Consider the following 18,839-nt stretch of genomic DNA (forward strand, 5'->3'; position numbering starts at 1 on the left):
CGGCGACATCCCGCCCGTAAAACTATCACAAACCCCGGTTCACCCTGAGATAGAATAGATTTATTAGCAAGAGGTAATCAGGAAACATATATTTTTACAAAAAAAATGGAAATTTTTTTTTTTTTTTCCCAAACAAGCTGTAAGTTGAAATAGTTTTAGGGCTTGAAAGAGAATTCCCATACCACGAGGTATTGCTTACAGCAAGTGTTGTGTGAGTGGAGCATGCCTGCCACTGCCGGGGAACCGTGTCAGGGACTGTACAATGTAAAAAACCCAGGAACTATTCACAGAATAAGCACTACATTACTATATCCTGCCAGCGGGTGGTTAGCCAGGATTACAGTAGATGTAATAAAAACACTCGTCATCTCTAACTCTACGTCATGGTACTCAGAGTGGGCACAAGGGAACGGATCTACAGCATATCAACAGGAGCCGGATGCAGCCAGGAGAGGCGAGGGGATGCTTCCATCTTCCCACCGTCGGAGGGACCAGGGCGGCAGCCAGGGCCCGCCGTGGCACACACAGAGAGGGCAGCTGACACCGAGGGACAACCTTTAATGTGCTCCCTTCTCCCACCTTACAGAGTCGGGATGTAACCGCCAGCACTGCCCGAGTGAGAGCTGCTCTGTGCTGCCCCAGAGCCCCGCGGGGACACAGGGACTCACCTGCCCAATGGGGACAGAGGGACTCACCTGCCCCATGGGGACCCTGCAGGGACACGGGGCTCACCTGCCCCATGGGGACCCCACGGGGACACGGGACTCACCTGCCCCACGGGGACACAGGGCTCACCTGCCCCATGGGAACCCCTCGGGGACACGGGACTCACCTGCCCCATGGGGACCCTGCAGGGACACGGGGCTCACCTGTCCCACGGGGACACAGGGCTCACCTGCTCCATGGGGACACAGGGACTCACCTGCCCGACCACCAGCCCCCCAGGAGGGACAAATGACAAAAGTAACATCATGGAAAAGAACCCGGGACTCCAGCGAAGTGTCGCGCGTTAAACCGTAACGGGGCGGGGAATCCTACGCGGGGCGCGGCCTGGGGCGGGGGCGGGGGGCCGGAGAAGCAGACTGGGGGTCGCTCCAGGGCGCCCTGGAGCGCGGCTATGTACAGGGGGCACAGCGAGTGTCCGGCGGCCGCGCCGCTCACGAAGGCAGCTTGGGCTCTATTCGCAGAGAAGCTTCGTACAGGGACTCCTCGTCCATCACACACGACTGGTCCAGCAGGTACTGCGTCACCTGGGGACGGAGCGGGGCCGTGAGCGGGCCGGGAGGGACAGAGCCCTGCCAGCACCCAAACCTGCCGCAGCGGGCTCTGAGACCTTTCAGCTCGTCACGCCCTGGGGCCGCGGCCAGCGGGTGCTGGCAGTGGGGCGGCAGGACACGCTCCGCTCCCTGCGGAGGGCGTGCTGCCCCTAAATCGCCGTTTCTTAGCCCGTCCAGGGTGCGCCCCTCGGAGCACCGCGGGCCTGTCCGTCGATGCCGCCCTCCGCAGCAAGTCCTCTGCTGCAACTGCCCCTTGGGGCCACGGGGGCAGCCTGCTGCAGCCCCACAGCCTCCCTCCACCCCCTGACCCCTGCCGACAGCCTCCGGCACGGAGCTGCCCGGTGCTGAAGGCTTGGGTGCTGTGATGGAAGCGGGAGGTGAGGGGCAGAGCCTGCCCGTGGCTCTGGGGACAAGGCTGTACCTTCGGCTGGTGCTCGATCTTGTAGGAGGTTTGCTGGAACTGCCGGATCTCCCTTATGATGTGTGAGATCTGTGCGGGGACAAAACACAGGAGGTGCTCGTGGCTCTGCCATCACCCAGAGACCCCGTCCCAGCGCCCAGGAGGGCAGGGGCACCCAGCACAGCACAGTGCAAAGGCCTTTTTGTCTCTGCAGACACGGGGAACAACCCCAGGTGTGTGCAGGGGACACGTGTGGCCTCCTGGCGCCGTGCAGGCGAAGGCTGAGGGGACACAGACCTGGCCACAGCCACATCACCCCAGCTGTGCCCACGCCAGTGGGCTGGAGCACCCACCATCCTCATTTTGGAGAAGTTCACCAGGCCGTCCTCGGTGTAGTTCGGGGTGCCCTCCTCGATGAACGCCAGGTCAGTCAGGTACATGCCCAGGTAGGGGACACACGGAGGGTCACAACTTCGGGAGTGAACCAGAAAGAAACGAGGAGTGAAAACTTTCTCAGTTTGGAGCCTGAGGCAGGGTAGGGCAGAAGGGGACAGCTCTGCAGTCAGCAGAAGTGGAAGGATTCTCTCTAATAGAGGAAGGCTCTCCCAGGGAAGGCTGCTGCTCTCCCGGGCCTCATCCCCACCAGCACAGCAGGACAGGCAGGAGCTGTGGCTGTGCCATGGCACACAGGAGATGAGCTGGGGCAGCTTTGACAGAGGGGGAAGACCTCTGGGAGCTTCCATGGACAACCTGGTCCAGTGGAAGGGAGCCCTGCCCACAGAGAGGTATGGAACCAGATGAGCTTTAAGGTCCCTTCCAACCTAAACCATTCTGGGATTTGGGGATTCTACGATAGTGCTGGGGAAAACTGTTCTCTGGTGTCTGGCAGAGATTTTCCCTTTTGCAGTCCCTTTTATTCCCGTCTTTCCACACGCTGCACAAAGGATGGGGATCACTTTGCCAGCCACCGTGCTGGCCCCACAGGACACCCTTCAGCGCAGGCTCTGAGCGATCCTGGGAGCAGAGCTCAGGCCCCCCCACCCTGCAGGCCCCAGAACAGCCAGGAGCAGCCGTGCAGGAGGAGGAGGAGGAGGAGGAGAAGCACCATTCACTCACTTTTTCAGTGCCTCCCTCAGGTTCTTGAACCTGCCCTCCGACGACACCAGCTTCTGGAGCTTATCAATGAGAGCCTTCGTCTGCAAGAAAGCAGAATGCTGCTGGGTGAGGCCCTGGAAGAGCCCCCCACTCCCTGCGGCCGGGGGGGCAGCCTGCAGAGCCACGGAGGCGCCTCCAGCCCGCCCTGCCAGGGCACCTCAGCCCACCAGCTGCTCCTGCACCTCCACAGGTGCAGTGTGCCCTGGCTGTCACACCTGGCTGCTGGTGAGGCACTCGCTGCCTCCCCCTGCTCCCTCCTCTGCCCTCACCAGCGCCTGTTTTCATTCGGGTTTGTCATTTTTCATTCAGTTTTATCATTTTATAGCAAAAGCGACTGCTCCTGGCTGATGGGAGCCCACGGTGGTGCCAGCTCAGCTCCCTGTGTCTGGCTGTGCACCAGTCGGTGCCAGCTACTCCTGCACCACGCACCTCCAACAGGAATTCATCCTGCTCACCCATGATGAGGCCAGAAAAGCAGTTAAAGAGAGACTCTGTGTGTGTGCAGCCACAGGGGCCCTCGTGGAGAGGCTGAACTGCACGTCTGGCTTGCAGGGTGGGGCCAGCGTCTTCTCACAGGTAACAAGTGGCAGGACAAGGGGAAAGGAGTTGTGCCAGGAGAGATTTAGATCGGATATTGGGAAAATCTCGTAATGGCTGTCCAGCCCTGGCACAGCTGCCCAGGGCAGTGGTGGAGTCAGTGGAGGGATTATAAGATACGTGGATGTGGCACTTGGGGACACGGGTCAGTGGTGGCCTTGGCAGTGCCGAGGGAACTTGCACGGTCTCAGAGAGCTTTTCTAACCCAAACAACCCTGTGATCCCATGAATAAACCCAACTCCAAGGCAGGGCCTGCCTGTCCACACACCACCTCCCTCCTGAGAAACACCTGAAACACCTTTCTCCTTTTTCTAACTCTTTTTAACGCCTCTCATCGTGCAACACCGCCCCACCAAAGCCCTCCTCCCCGGGAGGGGGCCACGCCTACCTGCTTGGAGACCTTGAGCCAGGTTTTCTTGAGGCGGAAGATGGCACTGCGGTTGAGGGAGGAGGTGATCTCCAGCACGGCGTTGTAGTTGTGCAGGCAGCGGCAGATGTCGGCCACCGCCACCCACTTCTCGATGGCGCTGACGCGCGCGTTGATCTCCTCGTTCCGGATGATCTCCGACGCGATCAGGTTGCTGACCTGGGGCAGACACGGCCCCCCCCCCGGGCTTTAGCGTGGCTTTGGGCACAGCTCCGCCTGCTCCAGCCTCACAGCGGGTTTTAGACCTCCCTGCGCTGCGGCGGCCCCACAAGGAGCACCAGGAGATGCTCCACCTGGGCAGGCAGGGCCCGTGGGGCAGGCAGGGCCCGTGGGGCAGGTGACCCTCCCACACCCCAGCCCTGGGGAGGGGGCTGAGCTGCCCCCCCCGTGCCCTGCAGCTGCACCTACATCATTGAAGTGCTTCGTGTTCTTCATGATGTATGGGGTCCTCTCGTTCTTCTCCAGCTTCATCCAGCCTTGCCCAAAGAATTCTCTGCAAACCACAGTGGTCAGGTCAGTTTTTATTTCCCAGTTTTGTGGGATTTCCTAGCCCTGCAAGCTCCACGGCATCCGCACAGGATGGAGATCCCAGGGTCTTTGCCCCCACACTGCTGGAAAGGGAGCACGTGGACGTGGCTGAACGTGTGATGGTTGTGGGAGGGACATCCCATAAAAGCAGAGAAGCCACAGGGCTCCAAATCTGCACGTGAGCCAAGTCTGGGCTACTGGCAAAGCCCAGGAAGGCTTTGCACTCTCTGGGGTCAGCACAGCCAGGCTGCCCCGGAGGTCCTGCCTGACCAGAGCCACCTTTTCCTGACCCACGGGGATCACTCACTCATAGGGGATCTTCTTGAAGACCAGGTGATCCAGCAGCGTCAGCTGTTCTGCGATCTCCAGGGCTGAATGGTTTTCAAAGGGTTCTGCTCTGACCCCCTCGGCCTGCGGGACAGAGGAACCGTGGGGCTCACCAGGCAGGAGCGCAGTGAGAACTCCCACGTGCCACGGACACAAGCCCAAAGCCGAGCCAGGCTCCCAAGCCAAAGTTTTTTCCCCAGCAGAGCCGGGGTGTGCGTTGCTCCAGAGGCACCCCAGCCCACACCCTGCCCGTGCCGAGCTCCTGCCAGCCTGGAGAACCCCGGGGATTTAATCACGCAGCTTTTGGCTGCTTAATTAACAAAGCACCCAGGGATCCCCGCTGGAGCCCCGCTGCCCCTGCTCAGGAGGGGCAAGATGGCTTTGCCAAGGGATTTCCAGAAGAGCAGGGGGACAGGGATGAGCCCTGTGCCCACTGCCTGGCTCTGGCCAAGCAGCCCTGCCAGCACAGGCAGGGCTCAGGCTGTCCCCAGCACGGAGCCACCCTGGGGGTGACAGCCAGAGCTGAGGTCCAGACTGCACGGAGTCCCTGGCTGGTGGCTGTCCTCAAAGCGTCACAGAGACGTGGTCACTGAGAGCAGTCCTTGGGCACAGCTCAGGATCACCCAGCACACCCCACAGCAGAGCTCCCTGCAGCACCCCCACCCCGCCGCCTTCAGGGAAAAGATCAGCCACCAAAAATAACAAACCCCACCGGTGTCCCGCCCAAATAAACCCCAAACAGCCCTGGTGACACAGAAGAACCCCCCAAGATCAACACACACACACACACACACACACAAGAGCCCAGCACGCGGCAAGAGCCCCTTGCACAATCCCTTGGGACAGGGGTTGTGAAAGCTCCAGCAAACAGACACTGTCTGGGCTCCTCCACAGCTCCTGGAGTGGCTGCAGGGACACTTGGGGGTGCAGCTGTGGGGCACACCCCACCAGAGCCCGGGGGAGGTGGCACCAGTGGCACCTGCCCAGGGCAGGGGGCTGCGGGCAGCCCGGAGGTACCGGCACAGCGCAGCCCCCCTGCTCATGAGGTGCACCCCAAACCCCAGGGCACCCTCACCTTCCCAGCACCCTTTGACTGCAGGGCGCTGCTGCTCAGCCTGAGGGGCACAGCGAAGCCCTCAAGGCTCTTTTGTTCTCTCCTCTTCAGAGGAAGTTTCCAGAAGACACAGTTATGGGCAACAGCTCAAACAAAGCCCAGGAGGGACTCTGCCCCTCCCAGAAGCCCCCGGCAGAGCCACGGGACAGAATCTTGGGAGTTTCAGGTGCTCCACGCCACTTTCAAGTGGCTCTCGTGTTCTTCTGGGAACGGGTTTGGTTGGGTTTTTTCAAAGCAGAAGGGCAGCAGGTGCTCTGCAGCCACCCTGGTGTTCGAAATCCATGGCCCATTCCCAGGGCTCTCTTTCCAGGGAGCAGCAGTGACGCTGGCTGAGCCAGAGCCCCTCACTTGGAACTGGAACAGGTTTGGGGACACAGAGGACACGATGGGAGCCCCTGGGGCATTCCCAAGTCCCTGCAGCCGGCGCAGGCAGCAGCAGGCAGGTGTCTCCGTGCCCTCTCCAGCCATTCTGCTGACTGCAGGGGGAACAGTGTGCCTGTGGGCTGGTTGGTGCTGCCCCTGCCCGTAACAGATCCAGCTGTGCTCACAGCTGGCCCCTCCCCAGAAAGCCTTTCCTGCTTTGCAGCTGCCCCCGTGGCACCGGGCTTGGAGGCTCACTCTTCCCTGAGTGAGCATCGGGACCTTTGGCTGCTCCCCTTCCACCACCCCAAAGAGCCGGGGCAGGCAGGCAGGGAAGGAGTATTTACCATCTGCACAACCTCCTCCAGGGTTATCTGGTTGTCTCCTGGATCCTCCTGCGTCAAGGTCCTGTGGCACGGAAAGACAGGATTGCTGCAGCTGGGAAAGCAGCAGAGCCACGCAGCTGCAGCAGGGCAGCGTGGCCCCGGGGGTCTGCACGGCTGCAACACTCAGCCTGTGTTTCAGGAGACCCCCCCTCGGTCCCATTTCTCATTTTAAAGAGAAAAACAATCCTTAGCCGAGGCCAAGCGGGCCCACAGGTGTCACCCCTGCTGCCCTCAGCATGGGGTGGGCACACCCTGAGTGCCAGAGCCGCCCTGCCCAGCACAGCCCCTGGCCCTGGAGCCACGGTGCCACACCAGGGCACACAGCAGCAGGGCCAGCACCCTCTGGGCTCAACGCTGAAGGCTGAGTCCCGAGGCTGAGTGCAGCCAGCACCACCCAGCCTCCTCCTCATCTTCCTCCCCGGCCGCTCCCAGCCCCCGGCACAGTCCCTGCCGAGCCCTGCCGTGCTCCCAGGTGAGAGCAGGAGCAGCCAGCAGCTGGCAGTGCCAGGAAAAGCCTGACACAAAACCTCCTGCCCACAGCCCTTCACCTGATGATGTTGGCAGCCGCTTTCCTCTCCTGTGTCAGGAGCTCGGGGTCGTGGATGACCTCCTCCAGGAAACCGATCACCCGGAACTTCAGCTCCTCGTTGGTCTCGAAGTCCTGCCAAGCCAGCAGAGCCCTGGGATTACCGTGCTGGGAGTGCCAGTGATCCCAGCAGAGCTGCTTCCTTCCCGCCTGGGGAAGGGGCTGCCTCCTCCCGGCAAAATCCCAGCAGGGGAGGGCAGCAGGCTCACTCAGTTCCATTGCATCAGCATCACCGGGCCTGGGAGAGCTGAGTGCTCCCAGTGACAACCAGGACGGCGCCGCCGCCACTGCCCCGTCACCAGTGCAGGAGGGACAGGACGGCAGGGACAGCTCCCAGCGCCCGAGCCCTGAGCCCATCCTGGGCATCCCAACAGGCACCAGACCCAGAGACTGCCCTCGCTCTGCACGCAGCCAGGGGGTGGTGGCAGGCCCAGCTCCCCTCCTCTGCAGCCCAGCTGTGCAAGCACTGGATGTGAGCCCTGTTCCCCTGCCCCCTGGGGACCCCAGCTCCCCGCCATGCACGCTGCTCTGCTTCACGGGGACCTCCGTGCCAAACTGCCTTCTCAGCCGGACGTTGCAGAGCTGCCAGCACGCAGGGGAATTCGCTGGCAGGGCGGGAGGAGAGAGGGAAGGAGGCGCTGCCCACCTGGGAGTGTTTGGACACCCAGTGCCGCAGCACGTTGAGGACGCGGTTGGTGGCCGCTCTCCGGATCACGAACTCCTTGTCCCCGTTCCGCTGGTCCGTCGGGAAGCCTGAAACTGCCAGCGGGCCCTTAGCACGGCACAGCTTCCCCAGGAAGGGCTCACGGCCGCTGTAGGGCTGCCAGAGGAGCACCCCCTTCCCTGGGCTGCTGTGTCAGGAGGCAGTGGGACACCCGGGGCCCCCCGGGACCTGCACAGCCCCGGGGCAGTGCCATGCCCAGGCTCCCAGGACACGGCCTGGAGCAGGCACTGGGCTCTGGGGGCTCTGGGCTCCCCGGCTCGGCTCTTCCTGGCCAGAGTGTGCCTGCAGGGAAGCCCCTCTGGTGGCAGTGGGCGCCCCAAAGGCAGTCCCTCGGGGCAGGTACCTGCGCTGGCCAGGGACATCCTGCGGTACTTCTCCTTGGTGGGGGTCCCCTCGTTGGCCCCCGCCGTGGCGATGGCGAAGGCCGAGGTGGCAGACAGGGCGCTGCGGGTGCTGTCCAGGTCCCGGCAGGACGTCATGACCATGCCGTTGTTGTAGGAAAACAGCGAGAAATCTGCGGGAGAAGAAATCCCACACCCCGGTGGGCACCGCCGCTGCCCGGACAGGGCCCCGCACGTGCCAGCCCCCCGATACACGGGCAGCCCCCAGAGCTCACTTGTTACCTGATGAATTTTTGCACTTGATGGACTTGGGAGTCGTCGGAGATTTCGTTGGGGAAGCTTCAGCTTCTGCTTCATCGCTGTGGTTGGGATCCGTGTCCGACTCTTCCCTGACAGACGCCTCTGAGCCTGGGAGGAACAGGGAACCCCTTTACACCCGCTGCACGCAAATGCAGCCACCTTTTAGTTCTGCCCCCTTCTCCTCAAGTCTGGCCCATTCCAGCTTGGGATGCAGCCACCATGCATGGGGAAAGTTCAGAGTTCTGCCGTTTCTGTGGGATACTTTGGAACAGGATTTTTCCTTGAGGGTGGGTTTGGGTGGTTTTTTTGGTTTTGTTATTAAAAATTACCGAGTTTTCAGGAGGCAGGAGTTCTCTGTGCGTGCACCTACACCAGCCCCTCTGTGCCAGAGCCCCCCATGCCCAAACCCACCACAGGCACTCACTTGGCTTGCCTGGCAGGGACTCCTCTTGCTTTTCCGAGGCCGCTTCTCCTTCGTCCGGGATCTTATTGGGATAGCTGCTGGACACGTAGAGCTTGTTGATGTCCAGAGTGGTCTTGCTGAAGGGGGCCATGGAGGAGTAGACGCCGGCGTAGCCGTTGGAGGAGCAGCTCAGCGCCGCCAGGTCCAGCGCCTTGCCCCCTGTGATGATGGGGATGTTGAGGGACAGCTTCCTGCGGCGGCTGGGGGACGAGGACTTGGTGATGGACAGCGGCGGCGGCGACGAGAACTTGCGGTTGGCTCTGGGGGACTTGGGGGGCTCCCCGTAGAGCAGCTTGTTGTTCTGGCTGTTTGCAAACAGCAGCTCCAGGGACCTTGCAGGGACAGGGAGAGGCTGAGCTGGCACCTGCCCTGCCCAGGAGGAGGTGATGATCACCCCCCCCGTGGTGCTGGGACCCCAGGGCGTCCCCCCAGGCACAGCAGAGCCAACGTGAGCCCCACCACCCCGCGGGCAGCACTTGGCCCTGCCAGGAGTGGGAGCTTGGACTGATCTCCTTCCCCTGTGTGATCTCCTGATCGATCTCCTTCCCAGCTCACGGGGGGCAGTGACAGTGCCAGGGTGGCACCAGGGACAGGACAGGTCCCTGGCAGCACTGCAGCCTCACCGTGCAGGGATGGCACTGATGGGCTTCTTGTAGATGGTGATGAGCTTGTCGAGGACGACGAGGGCGGTGGTGAAGACGCGGTAGGAGTGCAGGAAGGTGTTGAGGAAGTCGATGCTCAGGAAGCGCAGGTCCGTCAGCCTCTCCAGCAGCCGCTCCACGCTGGCATAGCGGATCTGCAGGACCTTGCAGGAATTCATCGTTTTACTGAACCTAATGTCAACATCATCACAATACAAGCTGGCATCAGACCTGCAGAGAAACAAGATATCTGTGGTTCCAGCCTGGAACGAAACCAAGAGACCATGGGAAGCGGTGCAGGAAGGAGCCCTGTTCCTACGGGGTGTCCCCATGGAAAACGCGGGTGGGAATGCTCCCAGGGCAGCACCCAGAAATCCACACCCTGGAATGGGCTCCTGGAATGGGTGCAGTGCTCGGCAGGCAGAGGGGTGTGGATGGGCCATCCCCAGGGGCACACAAGCCAAGCCCCCTCCCGTGCCTGGCAGCAGGGAATGGGGCAGGAACACCCCGTGCTGCCCCATCCCCCCGGCCGGGAACAGCCCCCCTCGTCCCACACCCCAGGACCTACAGGGATGACAGCCCCCGTGCCCCTCCCTTCTGGCCCTTTTACCCCCTCTTCACTCTTGCTATTTTTCTCTGAACTCTCCCCTTTGGCATTCCCACGTCCCCAGCACACACAGATCCCTCAGCAGGTAATTAACGCTGCTAATGACCACACTGGGGCAGCCCCCGGAGCACACGGGGAGGCCCAGGGAGGCCCCCGTGGTCCCGAGGCTCCTGGCTGCCGCAGGAGCTGTGTCCCGGCCCCCTGCACACTCACTTGATCATCTGGGGCACGGTGACCTTGGAGTTCTCCTCGAAGGCGTTCATCATCAGGCCGTTGCAGCGGATGTTGTCCACGCACTGCGAGAGACACGGGCGGCAGGTGGAGGCAGTCAGGGCTGGGCTTTCCCCAGAGCAGCCCCATCCCTGCCCGCTGCGGGTCCCCACAGCCCAAGGGCGCCAGGAAAGCTCCCGGGGTGCAAACCCAGGCGCAGGGTGAGCTCTCAGCAAGCCCCGTGTTACCTGCGTGCCCGAGCCGATGCCACGGCCCAGCAGGGACCCCGCGGCAGCTCCCGGTGCTGAGAGCTCCACACCTCCTCCCTGCTGGCTCCTACCTGGCTGATGTCACTGGTCCACGCAGCCTTCTCCTGCCTGGACGAGGCCACGAGGATAACGGTGAAAGACGAGGAATCTTTCGGCTCCACCACGATTTTGAAGTCAAGGTGGTCAATGTCTTGTCCTGATGTTTTGGCTTTGGAACGGAAAAACCCCACACAGTGATCGGGAAAGCCTTTCCCATCCCCTCTCTCCCAGCCAGGTTTCAAGGAGGGTTTATTCAGGTTGTTGTGGGTTGCTGGCTGCCCCAGGAAGGTCAGGTCTAAGTGCGGGTCTGCCTGAGTCACAGTAAATAATTAATCTAATTAAACCTCAGTCGTGGATTCCTGGCATCTATTGACACCTGACTCTGACCCGCTCACCAACCACGCCCCAGCCACCTCCCAGCAGCACCCACCGTCCTCGTCGGTGCTCTCGGGCTCCTCCACCAGCGTGCAGTCGATGAGGGAGATCACGCCGTTCTGCAGGGGACAAAGGGGGCTCAGCCCTGCCACCCCGGGGGCTGGGCATCCCCCGGGCCCCCAGCACAGCCCCCACCAGCCCGGGAGTCCGGGCTAAGCGGTGGGACCCCCCCCGGGACTGGCGGCCCCTCCGTGCTTGTCCCCCACCCCAGCGCTGGGGACAGGTCGATGTCGCAGGGGACAGCCCAGGGGAGGGGGACACACCCACAGCGCCTGCTTTCATGGGAAAAAAAGATCTGTGCCTGATCTCTGGGTGTTCCTTGTCAAATTGATCAACTAATTTGTTTATAAAATATTTAATAGGAGCTTTAAATTTAATTTTCCCAAAGTCTGTTGTTGCAATTATCAGCTCTTTGCCACGGACTGTAATTCTTCAAACTGATAATTTAATGCCAGTAACAAGCAATTTCTGTAAGATTCTTGCTCAATTAACTGCCAAACTTCCCCAAATAAACACAGGCACCCAGGGAGCAACCAGAGGAGCCGGGAGCGCTACAGACAGCCCGGGCTGTGATTCCAGCTTCTTCCAGAACGGACTGTCAACGTTTCTGCTGCAAATCAGGGTGAATTCTTTTAGCAAGATCGCGTAGTTTCTCATCTCCCCCGTGACTCAGCTCTGACAAGGACCACGTGAAATAAACCCAGGTGGCCGCAGGCTCCCAGCCCAGCTCCCCCGGGGCTGTGCCAGGGGAGGCAGAGGTGGTCCCTGGACCCCTCTGTCGCCAAGAGCCCGGCCAGCTCGGGCCGTCCCCAGGGGCAGGGAGCAGCAGCAGCCCCCAGCCCGCGGCCTCTCACCTTGGTGAGGTGCAGCTTCCCCCCGGAGCCGCGGGTGCAGATGATGAGGTGCTTGGAGAAGAGGAAGCACTGGCGCTCGCCCTCCTTCCTGAGCGACAGCGAGCCCAGCCGGCCGCGCGTGATCTTGCCCTTCTCCGACATGGGCACCTGGATCAGGGAGCCTGCGGGGGACGCGCCGTCAGCCCCCGCAGCCAGGGCTGCCACCAGCCCCAGGCCGTGGCCACGCAGAGCTGGGGGGGCACCAGCCACGGTGCCAGCCCAGCCCGCACCCCCAGCCCCGGGCGCTGCTCCGGGACCAGAGCTCAGCGTGGCCCTGCTGCATCAGGGGCATCACGAACAGCCAAGGTGCACCTCCCACGCCGCGATGTGGGAAAGGGCAGGGACAAAACTGCCCACAAGTGCCAGAGCTGCCCGAACCTGCTGTGCCTCTGATCAGTGAAAACTCGGAACTGAGTTATGTTTTTTAAATTTCACAGGCCAGCAGAGCACACAGGACAGGGGCAGGGCCACGTTCACCACAGAGGGGAGGGACGCTGGCACTGACACAGACCTTGTCTGACGAAGGTCTGGCTGGTGTCCAGCAGGATCTCACAGCCCTCGATGATCATCCTCTCTATTGCCAGGTTTTTCCGAATGTTTTCAGTCTCACTCACTTCATCGTGCATTATCCTGAAGGATGGAGAGCAGAAAATCGGAGCTGGGGTGGGATCTGCACAAGTTTTCCCAACCCCTTTGGACATATGGAGGGGCTGCAGCAGGTAAAACCAAAACTGAAGGAATATCAAGGGAATTGCAGCAGGATCCACCCAGACAGAGCCAGGAGCTCCGGAGGTGACCTGTGCATCTGCCCAGACTGTGCCTCCAGGCTGATAAATACTGAAATGTGAGTGCTTGGAAATCCCAAAATTCAGATTCAGGGCAGACAGATCCCCCCATCGCCAGCCCCCTCTGATATCCCTGCTCCCTGGGGAGTGGGAAAAGGGATGGAAACTCTTTACAGAACTTAAAGCGTGCGGGTGGGTTTGGCACCGACATCCAGAACACCCCAGAACAGTCCATGGGCTGGGGAGGAAGAGGATAAAAAGCAGGGAATTATGGCCAATTCCCAAGTGCTCATGTGGAGATCTCGGAGGCACTCAGTGCCTTCCCACGGGACAGCCCCACCAGTCCTGCCAGCCCTGAACCGAGGACAGAACCAGACACTCGGAGCCACCCCAGTCCTCCAAAGCCCTCATTCCATTGTCCAGGAGCCCTGGGAAGCACTGCCCCTGGCCAGAGCAGCCAGGACCCACAGCCCAGGGATGGATCAGCAGCTCTCACCTGGACAGCTCTTCCAGCTTGGACTTGGCATAATCCAGGCTGTTCCTCTCCACGTGTTCGTGGGGCGTGTGAGCCAGCAGCTCGTGCAGGGTCAGGATGTACCTGGGGATCTGCAGCACGAGGGAGAGAGCAGAGGTCAGTGGGGGCACTGGGGACAGCCGGGGCCCACCCTGGGCTGCTCCTGCCATGGCTGGGGACATCCTGGCCAGGGACACCCTGACCTGAGCAGTTAAAGCTTCAAAGCTCCTTGTGCCAAAGCTGAATGAGGAGGGGGAGCACTGTGGGGCTGTGCCCAGGACCCCGCTGCTCCCTGTCCCAGTCCCAGAGGTGTGGGATAACTGGGGAGCCGGCAGCACCCAGAGTCCTCCCACACTGATGGCCCAGGAGCCGTGTGGGACCACCAGGGTCCAGCCCCAGGCCACCCTCACCCAGGCTCTGCCTCCCACCCTGCAATGCCAGCTCTGGGATGGGGTTTGCACTGTCTATCCCATCGCCCATGGGGCCAGCCCTGGCTGCAGCAGTCACCTGGAACATGGGGTAGGTGAGGAAGGTCTCCAGGGTCCTCTCCTCGCAGTCAGGCTTGGCCTCGTAGTGCTTGAGCAGCTTGTCGAAGTCGCGGTTCTGCTTGCAGTGGGCCAGGATCTGCAGGCTGTACTGGTGGTTCCGCACGAACTCCTGGTAGATGTTCAGCATGGGCAGCAGGATGTCGAACAGGTCGGCTGCAGGCGGAGCAGGACGTGGCTGGGGTGCTCCAGCCCCACCTGGGAGCCCGGCACAGCCCCTGACCCCCCACCCTCCTGCTCCTCGTGCCCCCCAGCTCTGCCCGGGTTGAGCTCAAGAGGGTCTGGGGGACACAGCGATGCTCCCCAGCACCAGCCTCCCTGTGCACGGCCCACTCCCCGCTCCCTGCAGAAGCAGGAGCGCCAGAATTTGGCCGCTCTGGGGTTTGTGCTCTGTGGCTGACGTGACCGAGCGAGGACATGGTGTGCAGCGTGTTTGGCCGCTGGTTGGCAAATGCCTGTGGAGCTGCAGAAGGAGAAGGAGCAGCAGCAGGAGGATGAGGAGGATGAGGAGGCAGCGGCACTCACCCAGCACCAGCGTGGGCCAGCTGGAGATCCGCGCCTTCAGGCCTTGGTAGAAAATTTGGTGCAAAAACATGATCGTTTCGCTGGAAGAGGAACCAAGAGAGGACTAAGCCAAACCAAGAACAGACAGGCGAACGAGAGGTAAAGAAGGAGGAATTAGACAAAATCCCCAGCCCGGGGGGAGCAGGGCAGCCCTTGGGCTGGCCGGGGGGCAGCTGCTCGAGGCAGTGCAGAGGGTGCCTGGAGGCACAGGGAATGCTGGAGCTGCAGACTGCCAGCACCAGGGAGGGCAGCGGGTGTCCAGAGCTGCTGGGACGCCACAGAGCTCCCGGAGCCCAGGACGGAGCTCACCTGTTGAGGAAAATGCTGCTGACGTCGTCGTGGGTGATGGGCGGCTTCTTGGAGCTGGCGGCCATCCGCAGCGGCCGCAGGAAGTTGTTGACGAGGATGTGGAGCTGCTGGACGTACTCGGCCTCGGCCTCCAGCATGCTGAACACCACCTGGTTCCTCTTGCGCATGCTGTCAGCGTGGGGGGACCTGATGTAGTCCTGAATGATGGTCTTCCACTTCCTCCGGCACAGCCAGCCCCGCAGGAAGCTCTGCACCTGAGGGAGCAGTGGCTGCGCGTTAAGGACGGGGCTGGGGGCCAGGCAGGGACCCTCACTTGGCACAGGACAGCCGGGAGGTCCCTGGCTCTGCACCCAGGTGTGTGTGCTGCTGCCTCTCCCTGGTGCTGCCCTGAACCCTCAGGCTGGGGATCCGACAACTCATTCCAATACCTGGCACGGGCTGCCCACAGCAGCCGTGGCTGCCCCTTCCCTGGAGTGGTCAAGGGAAGGTTGGCTGGGGCTTGGAGCAGCCTGGGACACTGGAAGGTGTCCCAGCCCAGGACAGGGGGTGGAAGGAGATGGGGTTTCAGATCCCTTCCTTGTGTAGCAGGGCACCTGCAGCACGCCCTGCTCTGTGCCCGGCGCTCCGGCCCCCAGGACAGGGGTGCCCGGGGCCGGGGGTGCCCAGCTCCCTGTGGGAACGCTGCCGGGGTGATGGCTTTTCCCTGGCCACAATAAAAGCTGTGACAGCCATGGGAACAGAAGTCAGAGGTGCAGGAGCCAGCACTGGCCGGGACGCCTCGTGCTCCTGGCAATGCTGGGAGTGCCCTGCCAACAGATGGGCTCCCGCCTGGGCAGAACACATTTTCCTCCTAAAAAACCCTGCTGACAGAAGCTCAGACACCTCCTTCAGCCCCCCAGGGAGCCTGCTGGGCCCCCCGGGTGCCAGCCCTCACCACCACCCACCTTCTTGATCTTCTTGATGTCACTGTCGTCGTCGCTGGGCGCGCTGCCCTGGCTGGCCTGGATGCGCTCGTGGTCCTTGAGCAGGGACGCGATCTGTGGGCACAGGGGTGAGCAGCTGCCCCCCACTGCCCGGGGGCTGGGGGCATCCCAGGGGCATCCCAGGGGCATCCCAGGGGCATCCCAGGGGCCGAGGGCATCCCAGGGGCATCCCAGGGGCATCTCAGGGGTATCCCAGGGGCCGGGGGCATCCCGGGCTGCCGCTGTGCCAGGGAACAGCGTGAGCCTCTGGGTTAATGGCAGACACCGGCACGCGTTGTGCTGCTCTGTCCTAACGGGCGGCACAGCCTCACAGAGTGCTTCAGGCTGGAAAAGCCCTCCGGGATCATCAAGTCCAGCCGATGACAACACTGCCACTAACCCACCATTGTCCCCAAGTGCCACGTCCACACGGCTTTTAAACCCCTCCAGGGGTGGGGACTCAGTCAGTGGATGAAGCGGATAAAGAAAGGTGGCAGAGCTGCCGGGGCTCCTGGGCTGTCACCGACTCCTCAGTTCCTCTGAGCCCTGCCAGGACCGGCACCTGGAAATCCTGATGGGTGCCCAATCCAAACCCCATCCCCGTTTCCCAAAAAAGCCTTCGCAGCAACTCAGTAAACACAACTCGGAGAGAAAATGGCAGAAAAATCTTGAGCGTTTGGACCCCAAAATGTGCAGGCGGGGAGCAGCCCCCCCAGCGCTCCCGCACACGTGGGATCAGAGCCATCAGCTCCCGGGCTTTGGTTCCACTGTTTCTCCCTGTACTTTCTCTCCCTCCTCTGCTCACCGCGTGTCCCGGCCCCCACGGCCAAAACCACTTGGAAAGTGAGAGGAAAAGGCAAGAAACAGCACATGTGCCATCCAGAACGTGGGAAATCAGGAAAATGTGATCTGGATTTTGATTTTACAGAAGAGAACAGAAGGAAACAACTTGGAAAGAGAACTTTCCTGGGGGGGAGGGGGAAGATGTCCCGTTTTGGACAGAAAGGAGGAAAAAAGGTGGAGTTTGGACTGTTTGGAAAAAGCAGGAACATGCCAGAGCTGGTGGCCACAGGCTCATGGTCACTGATCCAGCTTCTACACATCTGTTTCACCCCATTTCACTATATGGATCAGATGTTAGAGGAGATTTTAGAGCCTGTTGTGCACCCCAACACATGGTCAGGGATTGTTATTGACCTGCACATTTGACTTCAAAAATTCAAAATTTAACTTAAAGCCCACCATTAGGACAGGTGAAACTGCCCTCACTGCCTCAGATGCCCCTCTGGGGTGATGTTGGGGTTCTGAGTGATTTGGCATCAAGGTCTCAGCCCTGCCAGCACCCCAAGGCTGCTGCCCGACGCCGTGCCAGGCGTGAGGAGAGCCTGGCAGCAGCACTGGCTCCGGGGTGCCCCGGGGTGCCCCACACCCGCTGCCCCCACTGCCCACCCCACTCCAGCAGTGCCAGCACCCACCCGTGGGCACAGCCCAGGCAGTGAGGGCACCGTCCTGCAGGCAGAGTCGGGCAGCACGGGGATGGCCAGGACACAGGGGATACCCCCTCTGCCAGCAGCACCCCCAGAGCACCTTGAGCACTCAGTGTTCTCCCCCTGCCGAGCAGCCCCCGCGCCGAGGAGCGTCACCCCCGCTGCCAGGCATCTCCTGAGCCTCCTCCTCCTCCTCCTCCAGGTGCCCCAGGGACACGCGTGTCCCTCGACACCGCCTGCTGAGTCATCTGTGCACCTCGCTGCCGCCTGCACCCGGCCTCGTGTCACCCTCCCCTCACCCGACGCCGAGGGAATTAATTGCTGCCGGAGCTCCGGGGGCCCGCGGCAGGCAGGGGCTGCCCGGGCTGGTCCCACAGCACCGCCCGGAGCAGCAGCTGGGGGGTCACAGCAGCTGGGGGGGTCACAGCACGGAGCACAGCAGTGCCCTGGCATCAGGGGAGCTCCAGACGCCCTCTGCCCCGCTCAGGTGAGCCCCACTGCAGAGCTGCCCCAGCTCTGGGACCCCAGCAGGACCTGGAGCTGCTGGGGTGGTTCCAGAGGGGGACACGGGGAGGGCAGGGTGGGACAGGGTGGTCTGTGAGATCCCTTCCAGCCCAAACCCTTCTGGCTTTCTGGGATGTGGCGAGTTTTCCTCTCCCACAAGAGGCAAGCAGCGGCTCCCCAGCCCGCTCCCCAGTGCTCCTTGCTGCCCTCAGCCCTTCCGTGTTACAGCAGCTTCCAGGGGTCCTCCGAGCCCCCCACAGGCTCAGTGCTGGGGTGGCACAGCCACGGCCCCTTGCTGCACCACTCCTGCCAGGAAAATCCCCAAGGGAGGCGCTGCCCTCGCCCTCCTGCGGGAGAAGGGCCAGCCCAGTGTCACTAAAAGCAGCAGAACCCCACCAGCGGGGACACCGCCGGCCCCTGCCCGCACGGGGATGCCACCCGCCCCCCACGGGTCACCCCAGGAGCGTCGGCGCATCCCCGGGGCAGCGCCGGGCGCTTCACCTCGGCCTTGAGGCGCTCGATCTCGATCTCGCCGTCCTCGATCTGCTGCCGGAGTTGCTTGGCAACGGTCTTCTCCGTCTCCACGATCTGCAGGAGATGGAGGTACTTCTGCATCAGCGCCTCGTGCTCCGTCGCCAGGTTCCTGTAGCTGCAGCAGACACGGCCGTGAGCGGCCCTCCCCCGCAGACCCGGCCCCGCGCCCCCGCCCCAGCACCGGCCCCGGCCGTGGGGCTCGGACCCCTCCCCGCCGGGCCCCGGCGCACGGCCCGGCAGGGGAGCACACCCGGGGGCAGCTCCTGGGAATGCCGCTGCTCCCAAAGGGCCCGTCCGGGCAGCCTATGGGCTCCCACGAGGGGCAAACAGGGCAAACTTGAATGAAATCCCAGGAGCCAAAAAGGACCCCCAAACACCCACGGCCACACCTCTGTAACCTGCCACGTTGCAAGAGTTTAAGGACACATGTGGCACAAGCTGCTGGCAGGGGCTGCAGGGGATGGAGTTTCTCCCATTCCCTGCACACAGATCCCACCTGATCCCACAGCTCGCGGCCAGCCCAGCACCTTCCTTCCCCAGAGGCTCCTGCCTGCT

At 62.2% G+C, this 18,839-nt stretch overlaps 1 protein-coding gene across 11 annotated transcripts in view; it reads right to left on the bottom strand.

Annotated features, from left to right (window-relative positions):
- Positions 1 to 38: 38 nt before the first annotated feature.
- The window catches only part of RASGRF1 (Ras protein specific guanine nucleotide releasing factor 1), a 28,109-nt gene continuing 9,308 nt past the window's right edge, over positions 39 to 18,839 (bottom strand). Inside the window, exons 3-28 of one of the 11 annotated variants that reach the window (XR_008438918.1) lie at positions 18,252 to 18,399; positions 15,742 to 15,834; positions 14,798 to 15,051; positions 14,450 to 14,529; positions 13,887 to 14,080; positions 13,362 to 13,471; positions 12,592 to 12,710; positions 12,042 to 12,202; positions 11,183 to 11,246; positions 10,785 to 10,921; positions 10,448 to 10,530; positions 9,610 to 9,858; positions 8,948 to 9,318; positions 8,506 to 8,631; positions 8,226 to 8,396; positions 7,805 to 7,917; positions 7,121 to 7,233; positions 6,534 to 6,594; positions 4,693 to 4,796; positions 4,266 to 4,350; positions 3,819 to 4,016; positions 2,794 to 2,873; positions 2,031 to 2,148; positions 1,699 to 1,767; positions 766 to 1,250; positions 39 to 663 (exon numbers count right to left, since the gene is read on the bottom strand). Coding sequence is in view for 2 of the 11 variants with exons in the window: in XM_053987905.1 (XP_053843880.1) it covers positions 1,158 to 1,250; positions 1,699 to 1,767; positions 2,031 to 2,148; positions 2,794 to 2,873; positions 3,819 to 4,016; positions 4,266 to 4,350; positions 4,693 to 4,796; positions 6,534 to 6,594; positions 7,121 to 7,233; positions 7,805 to 7,917; positions 8,226 to 8,396; positions 8,506 to 8,631; positions 8,948 to 9,318; positions 9,610 to 9,858; positions 10,448 to 10,530; positions 10,785 to 10,921; positions 11,183 to 11,246; positions 12,042 to 12,202; positions 12,592 to 12,710; positions 13,362 to 13,471; positions 13,887 to 14,080; positions 14,450 to 14,529; positions 14,798 to 15,051; positions 15,742 to 15,834; positions 18,252 to 18,399 (3,394 nt within the window). In the remaining 9 variants the exon portion in view is untranslated. Of the gene's footprint in view, positions 1,251 to 1,698; positions 1,768 to 2,030; positions 2,149 to 2,793; positions 2,874 to 3,818; positions 4,017 to 4,265; positions 4,351 to 4,692; positions 4,797 to 6,533; positions 6,595 to 7,120; positions 7,234 to 7,804; positions 7,918 to 8,225; positions 8,397 to 8,505; positions 8,632 to 8,947; positions 9,319 to 9,609; positions 9,859 to 10,447; positions 10,531 to 10,784; positions 10,922 to 11,182; positions 11,247 to 12,041; positions 12,203 to 12,591; positions 12,711 to 13,361; positions 13,472 to 13,886; positions 14,081 to 14,449; positions 14,530 to 14,797; positions 15,052 to 15,741; positions 15,835 to 18,251; positions 18,400 to 18,839 lie in introns of all 11 variants that reach the window. The other 10 variants (XR_008438924.1, XR_008438926.1, XR_008438919.1 and 7 more) reach the window with 10 other exon arrangements.

Source organism: Vidua macroura, chromosome 12 (assembly GCF_024509145.1).
Source record: "Vidua macroura isolate BioBank_ID:100142 chromosome 12, ASM2450914v1, whole genome shotgun sequence".
Taxonomy (NCBI): Eukaryota; Metazoa; Chordata; class Aves; order Passeriformes; family Viduidae; genus Vidua; species Vidua macroura.